Genomic DNA, 21,460 nt, shown 5'->3' with positions numbered 1-21,460 from the left:
GTGAGAGAGTCTTGGACTTCCCTAGATCCTTAAATCCCTTTTTGCCTCGTGCTCTGCATTCCTTGGTCCCTCGTAGACCCACTCGTTCTTTTCCCTCTCCTTGTACTCTTTCTTCTCAAACATCAGAGTTTTGGGGGTTCTGCAAGCCTTTACACTTTATGTATTGGTTTCAGGCCAGCTTGAAACCCTAAAACCTAATACCTCAAAGTGCCGACTCGATGTTCCATGTTTGCTTTCGGGTCTTGATCCCCAATGTCCCCTCACTCCTTCAAACCTCAGGACTTTTTGGGGATTTCGACACCTTACTTTATGCCTTGTTCCTTGCTGCTCCTGACCTCTCATATCTTGAACTAGTCTCTTAATTAAAAAGTGGCAATTTTGTTTTAGTCAAACCTAGAAATCAATAATTAGATCAATAGGCTTGATGGAGAGAAAAAGGTAGCTTAGGTATTAACAAGAACGCGACGAAGTTTCATATCCTATACGAAAATAACATCCATTATGGGAAACTAAAACTAATGGTAAGTCATTTAAACATACTTGTTTTAATTCTAGAGTTAGTACTTTAGGTAGAAATAATGCATTTATAGATGTAAGAGATCAACTTGTGAGATTCAAATGATAATAGCATAATAAAAAACATAGGAAAACCCACAGGTATGATTATGATGTAGAAAATGGTATTACTGTTGGTAGATGTGAATGGGATGAATACTATGATGGATGATACTAGTTTTCCACTTCTCCCAGTGTGTAATAAAGATTGGAAATTGAACATGAGCTGAGAAAGTAGATACAACAAGAAATAGCAATAGTTGAAATGAAGGAGGCTCAACTAGAAACAAACTGTATGCTTCTTAATAGGATAAATGGATAAATGGGCATAGTTCCTATGATGTGCAAAACTTTAGCTTGAGGCATCAGGATATGTGGAAACACATGTTGCTGCTCAGTATCTCAATTTTATCAATTTGTCATATAGAGAAGAATTTGAACAAGAAGAAGAGTGGTTGTATCATCTTGAGCAAGAACTTCAACAACTTTTGTAGAGTTGGAATTGTAGAGAGCTTAGCTTGCCACACCCTCGCGAGTTCAATGCTGTCTCAGTGAGTAGAGAGGAAGATCCTTCCTACAAGGAAGATATTAGTTTTGAGTATTATGGTGATAAGGATGATCAGTACATTGCATTAAGTTACAACTCGATGATAGGAGAAGGAGAGTATAGTGATTATGATGCAGTTGATCAAGAGTTTCAAGATGAATATTTATTAATTTAGACAACAGAACAATATGAGTTTTTTTGCTTCCAAGGAAATTGTTTTAGCTATCTTGTCAATCCAAGCTGCCATGTGAAGACATGATAGCCCATGCAGATGCAACAGTAGTGTAGGCTAGAAATGGATATCAGTTGAGCTATGTTACCCTGAGTTTCCGGGATGGGGATGAGTTTCTGGGACAGCAAATTTTTTTGCCAATTTTGGGGACAGCGGGGGGACGGCTATATAAAATAGAGGGAAATTTTAAATGTTCATATGAAAAATAGATAAAACATATATATATATATATATATATTCATATGAAAACATGGAAAAATGGAAAAAGCAGGTATATGTACATTTTAGAACGTTAACATACCACATTTGTGTTCGAAATTCATTGTCAATACTCATGCATTCATAATTCATAATTCATTGTCAATACTCAATATGCATTCATAATTGAAAATACATTGTCGATATGCCAACACTTGTTTGCATGTAGTTCATTGTTTCTTTCTTGTTGTAGGATATTTTGATAGTCTTCCATTTCTATTATGACCTACAACCGCTTCTTTATGCACTACAAAGTTTTGGGTGTTTGTGAAATTCTATACCGAGCTGTTATTCATATTTCTGAGTGCTTTTGGCTATGATTCAGACCTGTTTACCTTTCAAAATTGTGAAAAGTCCAATATTGAAGACTTGCAACCACTTTTTTACACACCACTGAATTCTAAGTGTTTGCAAAATTTATTACCCGCTGCTGCTCATTATTTCCAAGTGCTTTTGGAAGGGATTCAGACATGTTTACCCATCATATTAGCGAAAATCCAGTTTTACAGACCTATAATAAAATTAAAAAATTATTTTTTTGAGCATTTGAGTCTTTTTTTTAAAATGTGCTGGGAAAAGGGGGATGGCTGGCTGTCCCCGGGATGGTCAAAGGATGGGGGGATGTCCCCCTACCATATTGGGGACGGGTTGACGTCCCCTTTGAGAATCACTGCCATCCCCAAGTTTCTGGGATGTTTCCCCCAAAACAAAGTATTTTGGGGACGACGGGGGGACGTCCCCTAGCCGTCCCCAAAATACTTTGTTTCGGATGGAGAAGAATCTGGCCTGTGGTCATGCCATGTAACTTTGTTGAGGGGTATTGTGATAGTGCACACTACCTCAAGAGCCTAGCCAAAGAACTGGTGAAGTTGCTGATTCATGGTACTAGGGCTTAGCAGTGCTTTTGTAAGTTCTGGTCCCGCCTTGTACATTTTGTGTTGTGTCTTTGTGCAGTTATGATCCCTGTTTGATGATAATGAAGTATGATTGTTTTGTATTAATATAATTAATATTTTAAAATTAATGTATTTATTTTTAAATGTATTTAATTTAGATATTTATGTATAATATTTAAAATTTAAGTCATTTACAACATTTAGTCTCTAGATTAAAATTGAAATTTTAAATGTATTTAGAACTTAAAATTTTAATTTATGTAGAGGGGGTTCTATAAGGGCTTCCTGCCTATGCGATACAAAAGATTGATCACAACAAAGAAACATATCTAAGCTCCTATATACAGAGTATAAAAACAAAACAATAAAGCTCTAGAGCATGAGAAGATGAACACCAACAAGAGCACAAGAAAAATTCTCCAAGCCTGGAGCCAGCAAAACCATCCTATAAACCACACCTAAACTATGGCAAATGCAAAATACTCCATTAAAAATATTTTATTAAAATTTAATATTTTGAAAATATGTAATTTAGATTTTAAATTTCAAATATATTGGGTTCAGTAGGGCCCCCCACCCATGGAATACAAAAGATTGATTACAAAATAGGAACATACATAGGCTGCTATAGATAAAGGGTAAAAACATCAAAGTTCCAGTGCACAAGAAGGCAAACACTAGCTAAAACATCACAAACCATCCTAGTAACCACAACTAAACTATGACAAATGTGAAATTCCCCAGCCACCCCACACTACAACCAAGCCACCAACCCCAACATACCTAGGAGCAAGACGAGATCAATCCTTAGCTCCAACCAGATTTGATCTTGGGACCACCACTATCTCTCCATTGCAAATTTGCTAGAGCTGAAAGTTGACTCCATGTATAACCTCTTCATGCCATGCAACTTGAACCAACACATGATCATCCAAGGAGGGGAGTGTATAGGCACTTATCATCTCCAAAACACCTTGATCGTGTGTAGCTAAAAGATGCTAAACACCCACGCAAAGATCTAGTTAGAAAGATTGGATATTTTCTAATCCTATTGATTGTCAACAACTCCTTGTTTGATACATGAAAGTCAACCATAATTGCAGAATAACCCAAATCCCTAGCACCCAACTCCACCCTAACCTCCCTTGAGCTTGAAGTCAAAGCTTGAGGAGAATGAAGCAACCCTAACAACATTCATTGCCTCATTGCTTGAGATAGAACTGCAATTTTCAACTTTGCCATGAAGTAAGATAGAATGGACTCACGTGACTTTTACTGCATATTATCTTCAAAGCCCTCAAGACCTAAGATACTCTTTTGCTAAGTTCAATGAAACAACATGAAGGCAATAGAAAATCTTACAAAGCCTGTGATCATACACTTTGCCTTGTAGGAGAGGATCTGTGCCCTTCATTGAGATATGCCACCAGCCATAAAGCTTCCTACAAACAACCATCATAGAGCAAAAACCCAATACACGTCCATCACAGAGACAACAAGCTTCCGATGAGAGCCACAATACCAGCCAAAGAAGGGTAGAACTAATATAATGACAAATGACACCTCAATGTTAGATGATAATAATACCACCCCTCAATCACATGATTGAAGGATTGTCCAATGCAAGGAGAGAAGTAATGGGAGGGGCTGCAAATAAATCTGAACACAGCAGAAAGAAATACAATGAAATTAAGAAAGAAGAGGTGTGTACACCTAAAAATCCCCATGAAAGATCACTCTTAAGCAAAGAAACAATAATCTGGAATACATTATGATGCGATTAATTGCAGACTGTGGGTTAAAGAAATTGAGGTCAATCATGCTTAATTGCAGTTAAATTTTATTTAAATCTCTAAATTGCATTTGAATTGTAGGGTAAATATTTTTGACCAATTTTCAACATATTTTCAGATTTTAATGCAACCCAAGATTTTTAATTTTTAGATTTTTATCACGTCTCATTCATTTGACAGGATTTTACTTCATTTTCTTTGCATTTAGAAGTGGCCCTAATATTTTATGTACAAACTGTGATTGTGCCATTAGGCTGTGACATCAACTGTTGCGGCTCATTTGTGTTTTTTACATACAGTCATGATTTGCATGAGCTATTTCAAAATGGAAATCTGCCACCTGGGTTCCATTCAAGTTCATGTAGTAGTGTGAGTGCATTATCCTTGTTATTTCTTCATTTACAAATTTTCTTTTTTGTTCATTTCGTGCACTTGTTTTTTTCTTGTTCATTTTTTTGATAAGTTGTCACTTTGAACAATTAAACAAAAAGTAAAAATTGAATAAAATAGTACATTTTGTGCAGAGTGAATTGCTCAGGGATAGAGACATGCTAGTCCTCTTTATAAAAGCCTAAACTGTTTTTTTTTAAATAAAGCATAAATATTTTTTATTAAAAATTATAGTAAAAAATATATATTACAAAGTTGGTACATATCAAAACATATATTTAAATAGAACTTTGCAGTGATGTAAAAATAAATAGAGCTATATTATTTTTATAGAAAATATAATAAAAAACATATTATACAAATGCTACATAGTAAAACAAATATTTAATATTATTTAAATAAATTGTACAATGATTCATTACAGCAACTTTTTAGATCACATTAGATGATTAAATCCGAGGATTTCAGTCTCCTGATAATGTACAAGATGTATGGAAAAATTTGTTATGTCCACAGACAAGTGAGGGAGATGTAGTGGAGATTAAAAAGGAAGAAGTCTTAAAAAGTAAAAAGCATATGAAAAATAAAGGTACTGTTGAGGAAGATCAGCCAACTGACCCCGATGAGATTGATACTGATTTTGAGTGGATTGCAAATGATGACGTCCCTCTTGATCCTAATGATTCTAATATCCTAATGGAGGTCAACATTGATAATGATGTGGCTGATCAGCTTATGACTGGCTTTGACCTAGGAGATCCATCATCAGGGGCTGCAGCCCTCTACTTTAGCTCTCTTCATACCAGCAAGGGTCATTGGCAATGTTTGATTTATTTGAACTTTGTACTTAGTTTGTAGGTTTAATTTGTTCAAGTAGATTGTAATTGAATATTTGAGAACTATTAGTATCTGGTTATCATTAATGCACCGTGCAGATTGCATAGTGCAATGCAATGTAATCAGTGATACGAACATAAATGAAAAAATTGTATATTATTTAATTCATGGACTAAACTCTCATTTTCATTTGCTCTCTTTATATCTTTTTGCTATTAAAATTCTTTTAAATTAAAAAACAGCAGTTTTTTCTGTGTTTTTTTTGACGTTTTCTACATTTTTTGAAAATCTGATCTTTTCCCCATTTCAAAAGAAAATCTTAATCTTTTGGTGTGTTGCCTTTTGCTGCTATGTTCTTGAGAACCTAAGAGAATCATGATGAAAGCTTAAGGTGGTTGCGAATCAGAAAGAACTTTCTTCAAGTTTGATCATGAGTTCAGATGGTCACTAGTAATTGCCAAGGAAGGCATCTTTTCAACACTTGCATTAACTAAGAGATCGGCTGCCTAATTAGATTCTCGAAAGCAATGATTGAAGATGATATCTTCAAAATTATCACAAACCCAATGAGCACCTTTCAAAAGCTTGTAGGTCTTCCAGATTTGACAAGACGTTTGTCTCAAATCTTGGTTCAGAACTATTGAATCACCTTCAATGATCATTTTTTTACAATCTAAAGAAGACATCACGGAGAGTCCTTGCACACATTTTCTACTTCCCTCATTTTTTGTTTTAGATCCCAGGAAGAATGATCCATCCTTAACAAGTCTACCACAAGAATTGTGAATGACCACCCCAGTTCCAGCAGAACATGGATTGCCTCTAGAGGCACCATCTAAGTTCAATCTGTGAAACTCACATGCAGGAGGCGTCCATTTAGGTTCCTTACAAACACTCTGATTACCAATTACCCCATTAATGGGGGTAAATTTAAATTTATTTCTTAATACAATATATTAAGCAGCAAATGGACTCGTAGGTTTGATGGTCATGATCATAATTTATTTTGATTAAAGTAAAATTTTTGTCATAGAGAATTCTTCCATAGTCAATTCTTTAATTACATGGAAAATGATACAAAATGTATGCAGTTTATGCTAAAATCACATATCATAGCTGAAATTCTATCCCACATTAAATTTATTAGAACAGAGCTTTATCATGTTTGATATTTTAAATTTCATATCATAGCTGATCTCAACGTGAATGTCCTCAGAGGGTATGTTTTGAAATACACTTGATAGAATTTGAAAGTTTCCAGCATGAAAGGGCAAGTGGCTTAGTTGTGGAAAATCTCACTAGCCACAAGCAGGTTCTAATTTTGAATGTCATCCTATCCAATGGTCTCATTAATGTACCTATAATTTGTTGTAAAAACAAATACAATCCTTAACAAAGTAGGAGAAAAATAATGAACATCAAAATCTATTTAAAAATGCCTAAAATGGCTCATATAAATCTTGTAAATGGTGGTCTATAATATATATACACTCCAAGCTCTTGGGAATGATTCTACACCTTTACACTATTCAGTAATTTTAGCTCCTTTAGTGAATGCAAGTTTATTCAATGTTTAGGAAAGAAATGGACTTCATTAATTACCACTTTTTGTTAGAGATGAAGTGTAAATTTGCTATTGACTATTAAAGTCAAGTGTAGAGAGATGGAAAAACTTGTGCACAAAACCTCTCTATGGTATTCTATATAATTTATATCATGATTGGTATAGTAACATAAAATGGCTAAATAAAAGAATATATCCCCCCAAAATATTAGTATCTTGGGGAAGTCCTATGCTCCCTTAAGGGTAAGCATGACATCCAATTGAAGAAACATCAGCAAAATTCAAAAAGAGAAGAAATGAGAGATTTACCTGCATACCAAAGTAATGAAAACTTGAAATTTTACCAATTTGGAGAGAAGATCACACACATGCCATTACAATATCTCCACAAATATGCAAGAGAAAATTCTAAAAGTTTATTTGCAAATAGATAACCCTTCAACAAACTCAGATCTATGATCAGAATGTTTTTGGATTTTTCTATGATTTTATAGGAAGTTCTGAATATTTCTGAAAATAAAAAAGTTATAGAAAACACACTAAAACTGCCCAGAAATTTCATAAACGGCTTATATTATTTTTCTTATATTTTCTGAGATGAATGTAACCAGTAGTATACAATTTTATGCTCAAATACCTCAAAAAATGCCTTAAAAACCCTAGCCGCCCTTGCCAAAACCCTTAGAAAATCAATGCTGGGTCTCACAATGTGACGTCACACTTGTCCTTGCTGACGTTAGCATCAAGGATGCTCAGGAACGTGCAAGAATATTGCTGTAGGTTGTCCAAATCTTATTCTGATCCCTCTGAATCACTCCTCCAAAATGGTCTCCAAAACCTGATAAGAATAAACAGCTCTATAAATGATGTGCTAGGGCAGCAAAGACCAAATCCCTTCCATCGAAACACTCTACTGACTAGGGGGAGCTTGTATGTCTCTTAAACCAGGGTTACTCAAGGGTTTCAAACCTCAAGCTAAGAAATTGCAGCAGCAATAGAGAAAAGTATCATCACATAATAAGTTCCAAGAGAACCCTAACATGATATGTAATGACTCCCAAAGGAATGATCTAATCTCAGCCATAGATTCATTACAAGCTCAATCCAATGCTCAAAATAAAACTCCAAAAAATGAGCCAATACGCTCTTTATTTTCCAACGCCCCTTTTTGTACCCTTTTGCACATGTTTAATGAAAAACACTTAAAGTACATGTCTCTTAAGTCATTTTATTGAAAAGGGGAAATGATAAGTCTTCAGGCTAAGAGTCACTTAAGCTGCATAAAAAGGCATGTCCACAACTTGAGAATAGAATAGAGAGCAAGCCAAAGATTCTAACACTTACCCAATGATCCTCTTAAGTCCTCTTCCTCTTGGTAATCCAAGGAAAGGACAGCCAATGTATAGTTAAGCCTCATGGCTTGAGTTGGGGACATTACAAATGAAAGATATCTCAGATAGAATATTGGACTGTCGTCCATCTTGACCTTTCAGTCCAACACAACGAAGAGGACCAATTTCCTAAGTTGCTGGTATGGGTATGAGAATTGGGTATGCCAATACAGGCAATTTTATTTGCCCTTGGGTATGGTACGTTTGGGTATATATATATGTATGTATAGACAAAAAAATAAAAATAAAGAAATATACAGAATTGTAAAACAAATTGCATTTGATAGTATGATACTTGATCATTGATCAATGCCAAATGCCAAAGTGGTAGTTATAAAGATAAATATTAAATACCAATTGATAGTTAAATATTTAATATTTATCTTTATCAGTTGTCATTTAATAGTGATAGTTTTAGCTGTCTAAGTTGTTCATTCTGGTCTCCACTCCCAAACCCCCTCATTGTAATCAAATTTCTTAATGACGAGATCACACTAACTAGTGGGGGTTTGGAAGTGGAGACTCTAATGGGTTCGAGGGGCAGCAATGATAAGCTGCACAAGGTGGTGTAAATTTTTTTTTAAGAGAAAATGAGAAAAGAGAGAGTGAAGAGAGCAAAATAATCTTTGAATTGGGCAAAATGATACTTTTAGGGGCATTTTAGGGGTGTTTGGATGCAAAAAAAAAAGGTCAAAAAATGTCTTTTTTTTGATACTTTTTGGTGCTCAGTGCCTTTGGGTACTTCTAGGTATGCTCGGGTACGTACCCGAGGCATACCCTTAGGTGAACCCGGTGTAGGTGTGGAGGACCAAATGCACGTACCTTGCAACTTAGCCAATTTAATACACACACAATCCTAGAAAAATGGAATAATCAACAAAAATAAGCAATGTTGTAGTTGGCATAAAATGCTTATTGTTATGTTTAATAATGTTGGTTATCCGACAATGTATTAATTGTCCAAATTAAGTTTGTTGTCTCACGGGTAGTTAATGTGTCCGTGTTCCTCTTGGCAATTGTCGGGTCCTTTAAATATGTTGTTTACTGTCAAGGAAGGTAGTAGGATAGAGTCAGATCAATTATAATCCTTGGCTGACCATCTCTGGTCTTCTTCTTTGAAATAGTTTCATGTGCGAACAAAGATATATTTTACTCCTGTATCTGGTATGCAGTCATTTGATTATTATTTTATTAGATACAACTAATAAACATTTGGTGTTGTTGCCTTAAAAGAAATCGGGCCAGCCTTGAGTGATTCATGCCCTTTGACCCCAATAAAGGTGAGAAAAGGCCATAGAGTGGTCAAGACCAAGTGATTAGGCGATCTTTAAGGATTGTAGAACAAAGAGAACAAAGAAGAAGATTGCGAGAAAAATTCGAGGAAAATCCAATTGGACGATTAGACCATCCGTTTGTACAATAAACGTTAGATGAGGAGTACGAAGAGGGAAATCTTGAACTCATAGACATATTTTGTCGTCTATCCATCTCAAGGGAATAAAGATCTGGAGGATTCAAATCGTTGGCCCTCGACTAGAGGGAGCAAATGGATGAGTCAGAGCTTGGAAGTATCCAGAGTGTTGGGGACGCTGGAGTGGACATACAGAGGACGTGCATGTGGCTGAGAGTGCAAGGAAAGCATCAGGATATAGTGGTTGGAATAGTCCACCCAGGTCCAACACACAAGGGAGTAAGTAGGCGAGAAAGATGGTGACTCGTTTGACAAGTCCGAATGTGGATTGACAGAAACTGCTGAAGTTCACGGGGAATGGGTTAGAGGATTCTACGTGGCAGTGTAAGACATGCAAAACCATTTGGTTGGCAAGTGGTCAGTTAGATAAAGACTACTAGTTGAGAGTGTTTCCTGCAACGTTACTGGGAATAGCCATCGACTAGTTTTCGGAACTAGAAGAGAAACACAGAATCGTGGGATAGCCTAAAGAAGGCATTCTAGGAGGAATTTAAACTTTTGAGGGATGACAATGAAATTGTTGCTGAAATCTACAATATCAAACAAGGTGAGCACGAGAACATACATGCATACAATCGTAGGCTCAAGGAGTTGTTGGGTAAGATGGAGAAATAGTTAGCCAATGGGTTGAAGAAGAGGTGGTTCATCGAGGGATTTATCCCTTCGTTACGCAAGAAGAGGAGAGTAGTGCCTCCGTCCTTGTATGTCGATGCTTACAATCTGGTGATGGGCATTGAAAGCGAAAACAAAACATCCTCCTGAGGGAAGAGTAAGACTGACGATGATGAGAGCACCGAAGGTAGTAGTGACGAAGAATCCAAAATGGTTCAGGCCCTGCAACATGATATGATGAGAATGATGAAAGAATTGAAGGTAGAGAAAAGAACCAATAAAGAAAGTAATGAACTATGGTTATATCCTTGTAATTTCTCTAGTATATAATGATTGAATCAATAATCTATATTGTTATATGAGCTCAATCTCTCTTTTATACTTTCGATTTAGAAAGAAAATCACATGTTATCTATGTGTATTTTTCCCATTCAGTCTGAAAGTAACCGCAGGGTTGATGTGGCTGCCTGAAATATTCATTGATAAGGCTACCACTATGAAGAGAGCCAATTGTGTGGCACATCACCACCACCATCAGCCCTGCCTGGTACAATGCAGCATCCGACCTGAGCTTATCTGCATCCAATTAAATTCCAGTTTTCCAACAAGGTGCAGATTCATTCTAGAAGTTTGGTGTGCATTTGACAGAGTTTGACAGGAAATTTGAGTCACTTAGTCAATCCGGCTGGGAATATCGGATCTAATAGTATAGCAGCTGGAAGATTTAGTAGTAGAGTGATATTATAATAGTTGGAATGTGTAAGTTAAGAAAATGCTTCACAATTTGACTTTGGACCACCTGTGAGGATATTTTTAATAACTTTATACCAAGCTTTGCTTAAAGAAAGGAAAATATGTTTAATAACCATTTTTGAGCACACACACAATCCTTAAAGAATGGAATAATTAACAAAAGAAAAGCCATATGCTATCTCCTTGTAATTTCTTTATTGTATAATGATTGAATGAATAGTCTATATGCTTATTTGATCTCTCTTTCTCCTGCTTTTTGAATTAGTAAAAGAATCATATGTTATCTACTTGTAATTTTCTCATTGGTTCTCCATCATTTATGACTATTTAAATACAACTATTTTAGAAAATGTAATAAATGTAAGATCAAGATCTTTTCCATATATCACAAATATGGATATATTGCAACATGACAAGGTTCCATGTCGTGTATTTATTGGACATTGTATGGTCAAGATTTGTTTGATAGCAGTCCTTTTAATCTCTACCATCCATGAATTTGTTTTTATCTATTGTTCCTCACAAAGGGAACTCTTATCAGTGTGCAGAAAAAATTCTAATTTTATTATTCAAATTTAATCACAAATTTTACCACTTGATGTACTTGTTCTGAATTTCATCTTCATTGAACTTGAACATGAACGTGAATCTTGTGACCTAGGTTTTAAATGTAATTGTGTTTTTGTACTAGCCATGGACCACAGCTTATTTATTTAACACATCTATTTCATTAAGGCATTGAAGCAGTTAACTGTACTGTATATTTTGGTTATAACAGGATCAGGAATAGTTTTCCAGTATTATATATATTTGCTGCTTCTAACATATGTATGCAAAGACTGAATTCTTGTTGGATTTGCCATTTGAATTTATAACTCAGAACTTCATAACTATAACTTATAGAAATTTAGCCACATCTGTGTCACTATATAAATACCAGATCTACCATCTATTAAAATGCTGGCTAATGTTATGTTTAGGATACCAACAATTATCTCTGAAAACGCTTTTAGATACATTTTCAAGATATCCCTAGAGAGATGGGACTTGTCAACAACAATCAACACAGAGTGCTTTACGGGTTTAAAATTTGGAGTCGGAGACAGTATTGAAAGGGGCAAGATGGCTGTTCCTCAATGCATTTTCTAAGCTGGGTTTTCTGTACAGTCTCTTTGTTTTGAGAGAATCTTCAAGCTCATATATCATAGACTTAAATTCATGGCTAATCAGCTTTGGGCTGAGGGAGTTATGTATATTTAGCTTGTTGTGATCTACGGAGATGGCTGCTTCCTTAACTGCAAATGCTAGGGATGATGTGGTACTCCAAGACTTGTATGCTTTTTCATTCGATTGGCTTTCCTGAACTGGCTTCATCTCCTCAGGTATTAGTTGAATGCTCTTTTCTATCTCATTCAGAAATAGAGTGATCAAGAAAGTCGTTAGAAAGGGCGTGTATCTGCAAATACCGAGGTCACTTTAATTCATCCCCAGCAACCACTTAGCCCTGAGATGATGTGTATGGAGTGTTTGGTTGGTATTTATATTGACAAAACCATTATCTATGCTGAACAATTTTACTGAATTGGATCAAGAAACCAGCATTTCTGGGCATGAATTGCACTGAAATCGGGCATGCCGTATGAGTTTGAAATGTTTGCGGATTCAGGTAAGGTTCGGATTTGAGCTTCCAGAACTGGATGGAAACATTTTAGTGCATGCCTTGGTGATTCAGTCATTGATGTGGCAGTTCCAAGATGTTTCTAAATCATCTCCAATGTTGAGCAAAAGTTTTGAAACAGTTTTATGACTTTTTTACTTGTAAAACCTCAGATTCCATACCCAAAAATCAGGATTGCTATATTAGCAGTTTCATTTGTATGCTTGTCACAACAAAACAAAACCAGCATTAATTTCGAGTCACAGCATGAATGAAAATTGCCCATTTCATCTGTTGTAATTACAGTGTAACCTGAAAACAACCAGGGAAAGGAGTGCTCAGTGCAGCCGTATAGCCAGAAATTGCAGACAATTGACAATTACCTGGTATTTTCTGCTCATGTTTTGAATGGTTTAGGTATTTTTTGGCTCATATTTTGACTGGACAACAGCCACAACACAAATCACCAAATTTGAAATGATAAAATGTCTCTTTTTACAGTTTAAGTTTTATTATTTATAATTTTAACATTATTAATTGTTAATGCAAATCTTTATAATCTATATTATAATACATCTAAAATCTTTAAACATTGTAAGGTATTTAAACAGAAACCTGTATATATTAATAGATTTATAACAATGCATATTACATTTTTAAACAGAAATCTATATATATTAATAGATTATAACAATGCATATGACCATGTTAAACAGAAACCTATAATATAAAATTGTAAACATTGCAAGAGATTTATTATAATGCAAACTTAAGTATTATAATTTTTAAAATGTCTATTTTGTGATGTCAATTAAATAAATTTTTATTTATTTAATAATAATGTAAATTTGATATAAATAGTACATGATAATTTTAAATTTTACAAAACATTAATTAATAAAAATAGTATAAATTTATGATTTTAAATTTTAAATGTAGATGTTTAATATACGGTTTTCAATTTTATATACATTTTAAATTATAAATATACAATTGTAATCTTTTGATCCTATATATTTTATATAATATTTCACAATAATTGTACACGTTAAATTGATATTGGATTAGTATATCGGCTCTTGTTACCTTTTGAATTTCATTGATGTATGTATGTATGTAATGTAAGGCTATTGTCACTGGTTACCTTTTGAACCCCATTGATCGACTTTGGTCATTTGTGGACATTAATTTAATTTTCTTTGTTCCTTCAAAATTATCTGTAGGAACAATTATGGTACTACAATACATACATACATACATAGGTTTGTACTGATTTATTTGGCCACTCATGTACATTAATTATTGATATATTTTCTTTCACCAGTCTTCATAGTAGGAACAATGTTTGTACCATGCTATTATGCAATCTTTCCTTGTGAAGAATTTGCCTGTTTAAACATTTATCTCTTCTTTACCTGATTACAGTCGATACAATGTGCTGTAAGACTTTTTAATACTATTCGCGTAAAAGGTTTGTGACAATACCAAACCCACCTTGCTTTTTAGGTGTTTTTGGTTCCAGTTCAAACTTTCTTGTTTTGTTGTGCTTCTTTCTGCAGCTTATGCCATTTATTGTCATTATTCATGTAAAGATGTGTCACTTATATTTGTACATAGAAAGATGGCTCCACAGTGATGTTATACAAAATTTTGTTTGGCCTTATGCTCTGGCTGTGACATGGTCATCTATAAAGGTGTAAAAGGTTTGCACTTGGATAAAAGACCCTCGAAAATTTCTGAATTCCTTGCTGTATCATGAATTAAAGAAAATATTCTGATTAACCATTCATGCAGATCTTAGTTATTAGGCTCTTAGTTTTTTTCCCCTGTTAATTTCATAGTGGTTATTTTATGTAACTTTGTAACTATATTCTATTACACCAAAGTAATGATGCGTTCGGCCTTCAGTGTGTATCACTAATGTTTTGAACACAAACGATGATATATATTTTCTTGTATATTGATTAGCTTCTAAACTGTATTTTAGCAACCCATGACCTGTCTTCTTGTAATGTAGCAGGTATTCAAAAGTCCAATTCCTCTTGTAGCATTTTTTATAGGCATATATTGTGCCAGCCAGTTGTCCACACTAACTGGAACTGTTGGGGCACAAGTTGCTTTGGAAGGTTTTCTTGGTGTTCATCCACGTATTTGGGTTCACCGCACTTTAATCAAAGTAGGTGCTGTTGTGCTGGCCATGCTTTGCATATGGAATACAGAGGCAGCAGGTATTTATTGGCTGCTGATATTCTCTCAGGTCATGTTAGCTATGCAGCTTCCATCGGCTGTCATACCTCTTTTTAGAGTGGCATCATCAAGTTCAATAATGGGCAACCATAAAGTGTCTTTTGCAGTAGAAGTTATGGCCTGGTTATCATTCTTTTTTATGCTTATCCTTAATCTATCTCTTGTCTTAGAGATGTGTTTTTGGGATAGTGATTGGATGTGCTCTTTGAGATGGAATATTGGAACTGGCAGAGCAGTTCCTTTCACTCTAGTTCTCATGGTTGCTGGTATGTCGTTTGGGCTTATGTTATGGCTTATAACAATGCCACTAAAGTCTGCAAATGAAAAACCAGAGATCCAACCACCAAATGATGAACCAATAACTTTGCACAAACACTCTGAGCATCTTATTTTAAAACATACAGACACAGAGGGTACAAAATCTGAAGATGTCTCACTTGCACTTGAGTTGTCAGTGAATAAGGAAGTCATAAGCGACAAGCCTTTGGCTGAGACAAATTTTAGGATCTGTTCTGAGGAAAATGTGGTCCCAATAGCTTCTTCAGTCCAAGAGGGTAGAAGTTCTTCTTCAGAGCATGTTCCAAATACAGATTTACTCCAACCAGTTGATGCAAAAAGTGACACAGAACTCTCTCCTGATTCTTCAGCATCCTCAAATTCTGTTGGAATTGAATCATCTTCCATGAAGATGCCTGGAACCACCTCAGACAGTCTTTCAACTAACATTTTGTCAAATGTCGTCAAATCTTCGACAGAGGCTTCAGAGATGTCCACCTTCAAAGAAGTTGAGATGGAAGCTGACATAGAGTTGGAAAAGGATGATGATGACGACGTGTGGGAACATGAAGATGTCCTTATGGATATATCTGAAAGTGTATCATCAGTGACTTATGAAGAACCTGGGTCAGGTAGAAGTGTTGGTGGCAGGAGTGATGATGGGGGCAGTGGAAATGGTAGCCTTTCAAGATTATCTGGGCTGGGTCGTGCAGCAAGGCGACAGTTTGCATCTATTCTGGATGAGTTCTGGGGAAAGTTATTTGACTTCCATGGAAAGCCGACGAAGCAGGCAATATTGAAGAGGTTGGATTTGGCCTTGGGTATGAAGGCTATCCAGCCTAGGGAAAATGTTATTGCAAGAGAACCCAATTATTTCCGTGAACAACAAAGGATGCTTTGGCAAAAAGGCAACACGAGTGAGTGCTCGAGTCATGCAGAGTCCTGCATGCAAACAGGTGAGCACTTGAGTGGTTTGCATTCATCTATGGGAACTAATATGCATGGGGTTTCATCAGCATCTTGGCTTTCTTCTACACTTTCACAAGATCCTTATACAAGCCAAGCCATCCCGTCTTTCAGTTTAAGTGAGCGACGCTACTCAAGTTTGCATCTTCCAGCTCATCGTGAAGAATTTGATTACCAACCAGCTACCATACATGGCTATCAAATGGCATCCTATATGGGTCGAAGTGGAACTCTAATGGAAGGTGATAATACAATAGGTTCTCGTATTGAATCCCAGGCTCATGCTGGATCTCGTTATCCAACATGCATTGATAATTCTATGAATAATGTGGCAGTTGGATCTGGAATTGATGAATTATGGGGATCAGGTTTTCAAAACACTGGATATAAATCTCATGCTTTACAGGGAGGACAGTCTTCTTATGACAAGTCCATCTCTAGCAGATCTTTGCTAAGGTCACATGAAAATTCTCCACAGACAGGCCAAACAAAAAAGTACCATAGTCTGCCAGACATATATGGTTGTGGCATATCTCAATGCAATCCTCTAATAGGCCAAAAAACAGATCAATGGAATCCTTTAGTAAAAAGGGTCACAGGGGAATTGGATATGAGATATGGTTTAGGATGTCCATCTCCAAGGAGGGGCTTCATGCAGACACCAGTTTCTCGTACTGCAACATTTAATGATAGAAAAGATTCCTGGGATAGACAAACTCCTTTGGCCTTTGACGAGCTTTCCCCATCCCAGCTTCACAAAGATGCTTTCTCACTTCAGTCAAATTCAAATGCAGAAAATTCTCTGTGGTCAAGACAACCTTTTGAACAGCTATTTGGTATGCCAGGGACTGGAAGTAAAGGGCTCCATTATTCTGATAGGAGTGGAAATACCAGGAATATTTCAAGCAGAACTATACCTTGTGTGGATTCTGAGGTTGAGATGCTTCAAAGTCTTCGCTTCTGTATTGCAAAACTTCTTAGGTTGGATGGATCAGAATGGTTATTTGGATTCCGTCAGAATGGTGGATTAGATGAGGAGCTCATTGGTTTAGTTGCTTTTAGGGAACAATTCCTTCATGATGCTGATGCCTCTGAATCTTACAGGTTGTACAACAATGATGCTCAGAATCAGCGTCAGAACCATAAATATGGTTCCACTAGTGGTAGTGAATCCTCTGTTCCTAATTGTGGTGAGGGTTGCATATGGGAATCAGGCCTAGTTGTTAGTTTTGGTGTTTGGTGTATTCACAGGATCTTGGAGTTGTCTCTCATGGAGAGTAGGCCAGAGCTGTGGGGAAAGTACACATATGTTTTGAATCGTCTACAGGTTTGTCTATATGCATATCTGTGATTTTCCATGTAAGATATCATTTACAGAGTTTCTTTATTGCCTTTGAGTGGTTAACTATTTGATTATAATCACATTGTGGTATTGCTTTGTTTCACTCATCTAAAATGTCTTGGTAATATATGGATAAACGAGGCTGCATATGAATATCTGGTGCCAAAAGTATGTCAAATGAAATATTTTTGTTAGTGGAAAGACATGCAAACCTTTTAGACTGCTGTTTTTATAAATTGCTTATGTTTATGTTTCTTATAATTTGTTAGTGTTCAACAGGGATTCATCAGTCCCCTCCCCCTAAAATTATGGTGTTTCATAGGCAAGGATGTCCCCAAGACCTGGGGACGGGAACAAATATCACTATATGTAGGGTGGGACATCCCCAAGTCTTACCTGCAGATCAGGGGACATTACCCTTGTAGGGGACAATGTGGAGACTCCCAGCCATCCCTGGGAAGGCCAGAGGATTCCTGGGCTCTAGTCGATTGTCCCAGGGATGGTTGGAAGTCCTCTCACCCCAACAGGCCACTTAATTATTAAAAAAAAAAATACATAAAAATCATTTTTTGGGTGATTTTTGCTCAACAATTGAGCAGATGTCTATATCTTTCTTATATGTTACATGGTTCTTTCCCTTTTTTGAGGTATTATCACTTCCTTGACACCTGAAACTTTTGTTGCAAACAAGGATTTAAACTGATCTTATTCTTTGATGTTGGGTTCATCAATAATGACATGCATTCAGCACTATGTGCTCTTTAACTGCCATGGAGAGAAGTATGACAAATTTACAATAATTATAACAGCACAAATCAAACAACTTTAAACACAAATAGCAGCAATAGGCAGCAACAGATGATGATTCAATAATGGGTGTGACTTTTGACGAGATCTTTGTAAAATAATATATAATAATCAACTTAATTAAAATATGTACAGCATGTAAATGAACCTCAATTTAGCTGGTGCATGACTATAAGCTAAGAATACCTAAGTACGTTCTAAGCTGAATACACATGATGTCAATGGATATTGTTAAGTACTATAGGATATCTCAATTGATATATTATATTATATTTTGATTGCAGTTTCTTCTACATTTTTTCATGACTAATGTTTCAAGTACTATATTATATTTGCACTGCCATTCCCTGTCCCCAAATTTTGGTCCATATTCATCCTGACCCTCTTTTTTTAGTTTCAATGGAACATAGTCATTTGTTGAAGGAAACTATTGAAGCCTATTGAAACGAGGACATAATTATACAAGATTCAGAGGAAAACATTTATTTGAGTTTTAGCTGCAATTCATTTCTTTGTGTGGTATTTAGCCACAATCCTTTCAAAGAATTATTATTTACTTTAGGTAATTTTCATTTTGCTATACGATAAAATGTAGATACAATGCAATTTGGAAATGGTATGATTTTAACTTTCAGTACATTCCAAATTGTCTCAGATGGATTCTTGTGACCTATTTAATGAGCCATTGCACTAAAGGTGTCATGGAACATGGGAAAATATATAGTGATCAATCTTCGTAGTAACATGCTTGTTATACAACTTTTTCCTGTTTTCATGTCTAGAGGTGTTTATAACTTATTTTGGCCATTTAATAATTTTTGCAGGGTATTTTAGACATAGCATTTTTCAAGCCTCGACATGTGCTTCCTCTATGTTTTTGCCTCGATATACCATCACCTGCAGATATATCTGGAAGAAAGATGGGTTCAGTTGGTTTGTTCTCAAATGGGGTATCTGCAACTACATGTCAGAGCATCTCTCAAATGCGATCTGGTAATGTCAAGGGGAAGGGTGCAAGTGCAAGTGTATTTTTAGAAATTATTAAGGATGTGGAATCGGCAGTGGCTTCGCGCAAGGGGCGTACAGGGACTGCCGCTGGAGATGTTGCTTTTCCTAAAGGAAAAGAAAATTTGGCTTCGGTTTTGAAGCGTTATAAACGTCGTCTTGCAAATAAGCAAGGAATGCTTGAAAATAATAGTGGAAGTCGGAAAGCGTTTTGATAGCTACAACAGCAGTGGTTTTGCAGTGATTGTAATGTTTTGTTGTTTAATCAAAGGAAGATTCAATTTTTTTTGGAGCTTCTGCATGGTGCATGTGTCTGATTGTTCAAAAACCTTTGCTATGTACAGACTACAGACCTGCTCATTGCAGAATCCAGTCCACATTTGTTACTCTGAGTGATCAATCTTGGAAATAATCGGTAGCTAATATATTGTGCGTTACCTTGTAAATACTAACATATTGTTTTATGTATATACTCCAGGTTTACCCACACTCAGGTGAGGAGATGTAGAATCTAACACAAATCTTTGCATTGTGCATGGGAAGTGGGGCTATTACATAAATCATCCTATTTTTGACACGGGATGCTCTCAAGTAAATGCAGGTGTCACTGTATTGGTTAGTGCATTTTATATGACAGTAAAATATCTTAGTTAATTACAATTACAATTAACAAACTTAGACCGTTTGAAAATTGTTCATGATAATACCATGAATAGAACCTCCTTATCAGTTCTGTGAATATGTTATGAATTGACCTTTGAATTTTAATGTCAATCAAATTTGCATTAAAAGCAAGCATATTTAATGAACTTTGGTGTTAGTTACTGAAAGTTTATGTATGATAATCAGTTCCAGTGGCTGTTTTAATCTGTAGCTATACTTCAAAAGCTACCGAGAAATAAGAAATTCCACCCTGAAATGATTTGGGTTGTTGGGTGATTCATGGTTTAAATTAGTTTATTACACTTATCTTGGTGTTAAAAGGCAAAAAGATAATAGAATTTTATCTTGGGCAATGCAAATTCTTTCGTGTCTACATATTGTAGGTTTTACCACTCGTGCAATTTTCCATTTCTTTTTTCTGCCTTCAGCTGTTAATAATTCTGGAAGTTTTATAAGCTGGCCATAATGTGAATTTTGTCAAGTCTGCTCACCTCAGCTATCTATTAAGAAGTATTAATGTACACTGAATTTTATCAGAGAGATTTAATGTGCAAAACAACTGCTGAATTTTATCATAGAGATTATATGTACAAAACAACTGCTGATGCAAAAGGGAGCCCTTATGATCACATATGGGGAAATGTTACTTGGCAGTTAGTGGTGCATCCTTGAGTGACTTTGTTTTGGGCTGTGTTGTCTCTGATGAATTATAGTTTGAACTTGAAAGTAATATCTTCAAGCAAATATTTGTCATTATGGCTTTTTTCATTATTGCACTCCTTGGTGTGTTTCCCATTGCTCTTATTTTTAATTGTCTCTTGTAATAATCTCTCATCTTGGAATCACTTATTATCTGGAATCCTTGGAAAGTTTGGAGATTTGAAAATGACCGTTGGAATTTTCAGCATTGCATAGTTTTAAGTGCTTGTAGGCAAGAAGTCAAATGCAGAAGGAATAATGGCTTGAAGGATTTGCAATCTGGCTACCTTTGGAAACTGGGTCACCTTGCAAATCCAAGACACAACTACAGGGAGGCCTACAAGATATATGGTTGCATCATATTTCATGGAGTCTCATCTTGTGATTTTGGAGGACCTCTTTTATAAGATATCACCAAAATTTTCAAGATATCAAATTCTTAGCGTGTTGGAACAAGCTCCTCGGGAGCAAGTCTGCCTATTTGCACACCGTCATCAGA

General features: G+C 35.7%; 1 protein-coding gene across 4 annotated transcripts in view; it reads left to right on the top strand.

Annotated features, from left to right (window-relative positions):
- LOC131051360 (ethylene-insensitive protein 2.2) overlaps window positions 1–20,102 on the top strand; it is a 67,242-nt gene extending 47,140 nt beyond the window's left edge. For all 4 annotated transcript variants that reach the window (XM_057985842.2, XM_057985843.2, XM_057985841.2 and 1 more), the window contains 2 exons: window positions 14,977–17,772; window positions 19,419–20,102. In XM_057985842.2, coding sequence (XP_057841825.1) covers window positions 14,977–17,772; window positions 19,419–19,814 — 3,192 coding nt within the window. In that variant the 3' untranslated portion in view covers window positions 19,815–20,102. The remainder of the gene's footprint in view (window positions 1–14,976; window positions 17,773–19,418) is intronic.
- The last annotated feature ends 1,358 nt before the right edge of the window (window positions 20,103–21,460 follow it).

Source organism: Cryptomeria japonica, chromosome 11 (assembly GCF_030272615.1).
Source record: "Cryptomeria japonica chromosome 11, Sugi_1.0, whole genome shotgun sequence".
In the NCBI taxonomy this organism is placed as follows: domain Eukaryota; kingdom Viridiplantae; phylum Streptophyta; class Pinopsida; order Cupressales; family Cupressaceae; genus Cryptomeria; species Cryptomeria japonica.
This window is presented reverse-complemented; position numbering and strand designations above follow the sequence as displayed.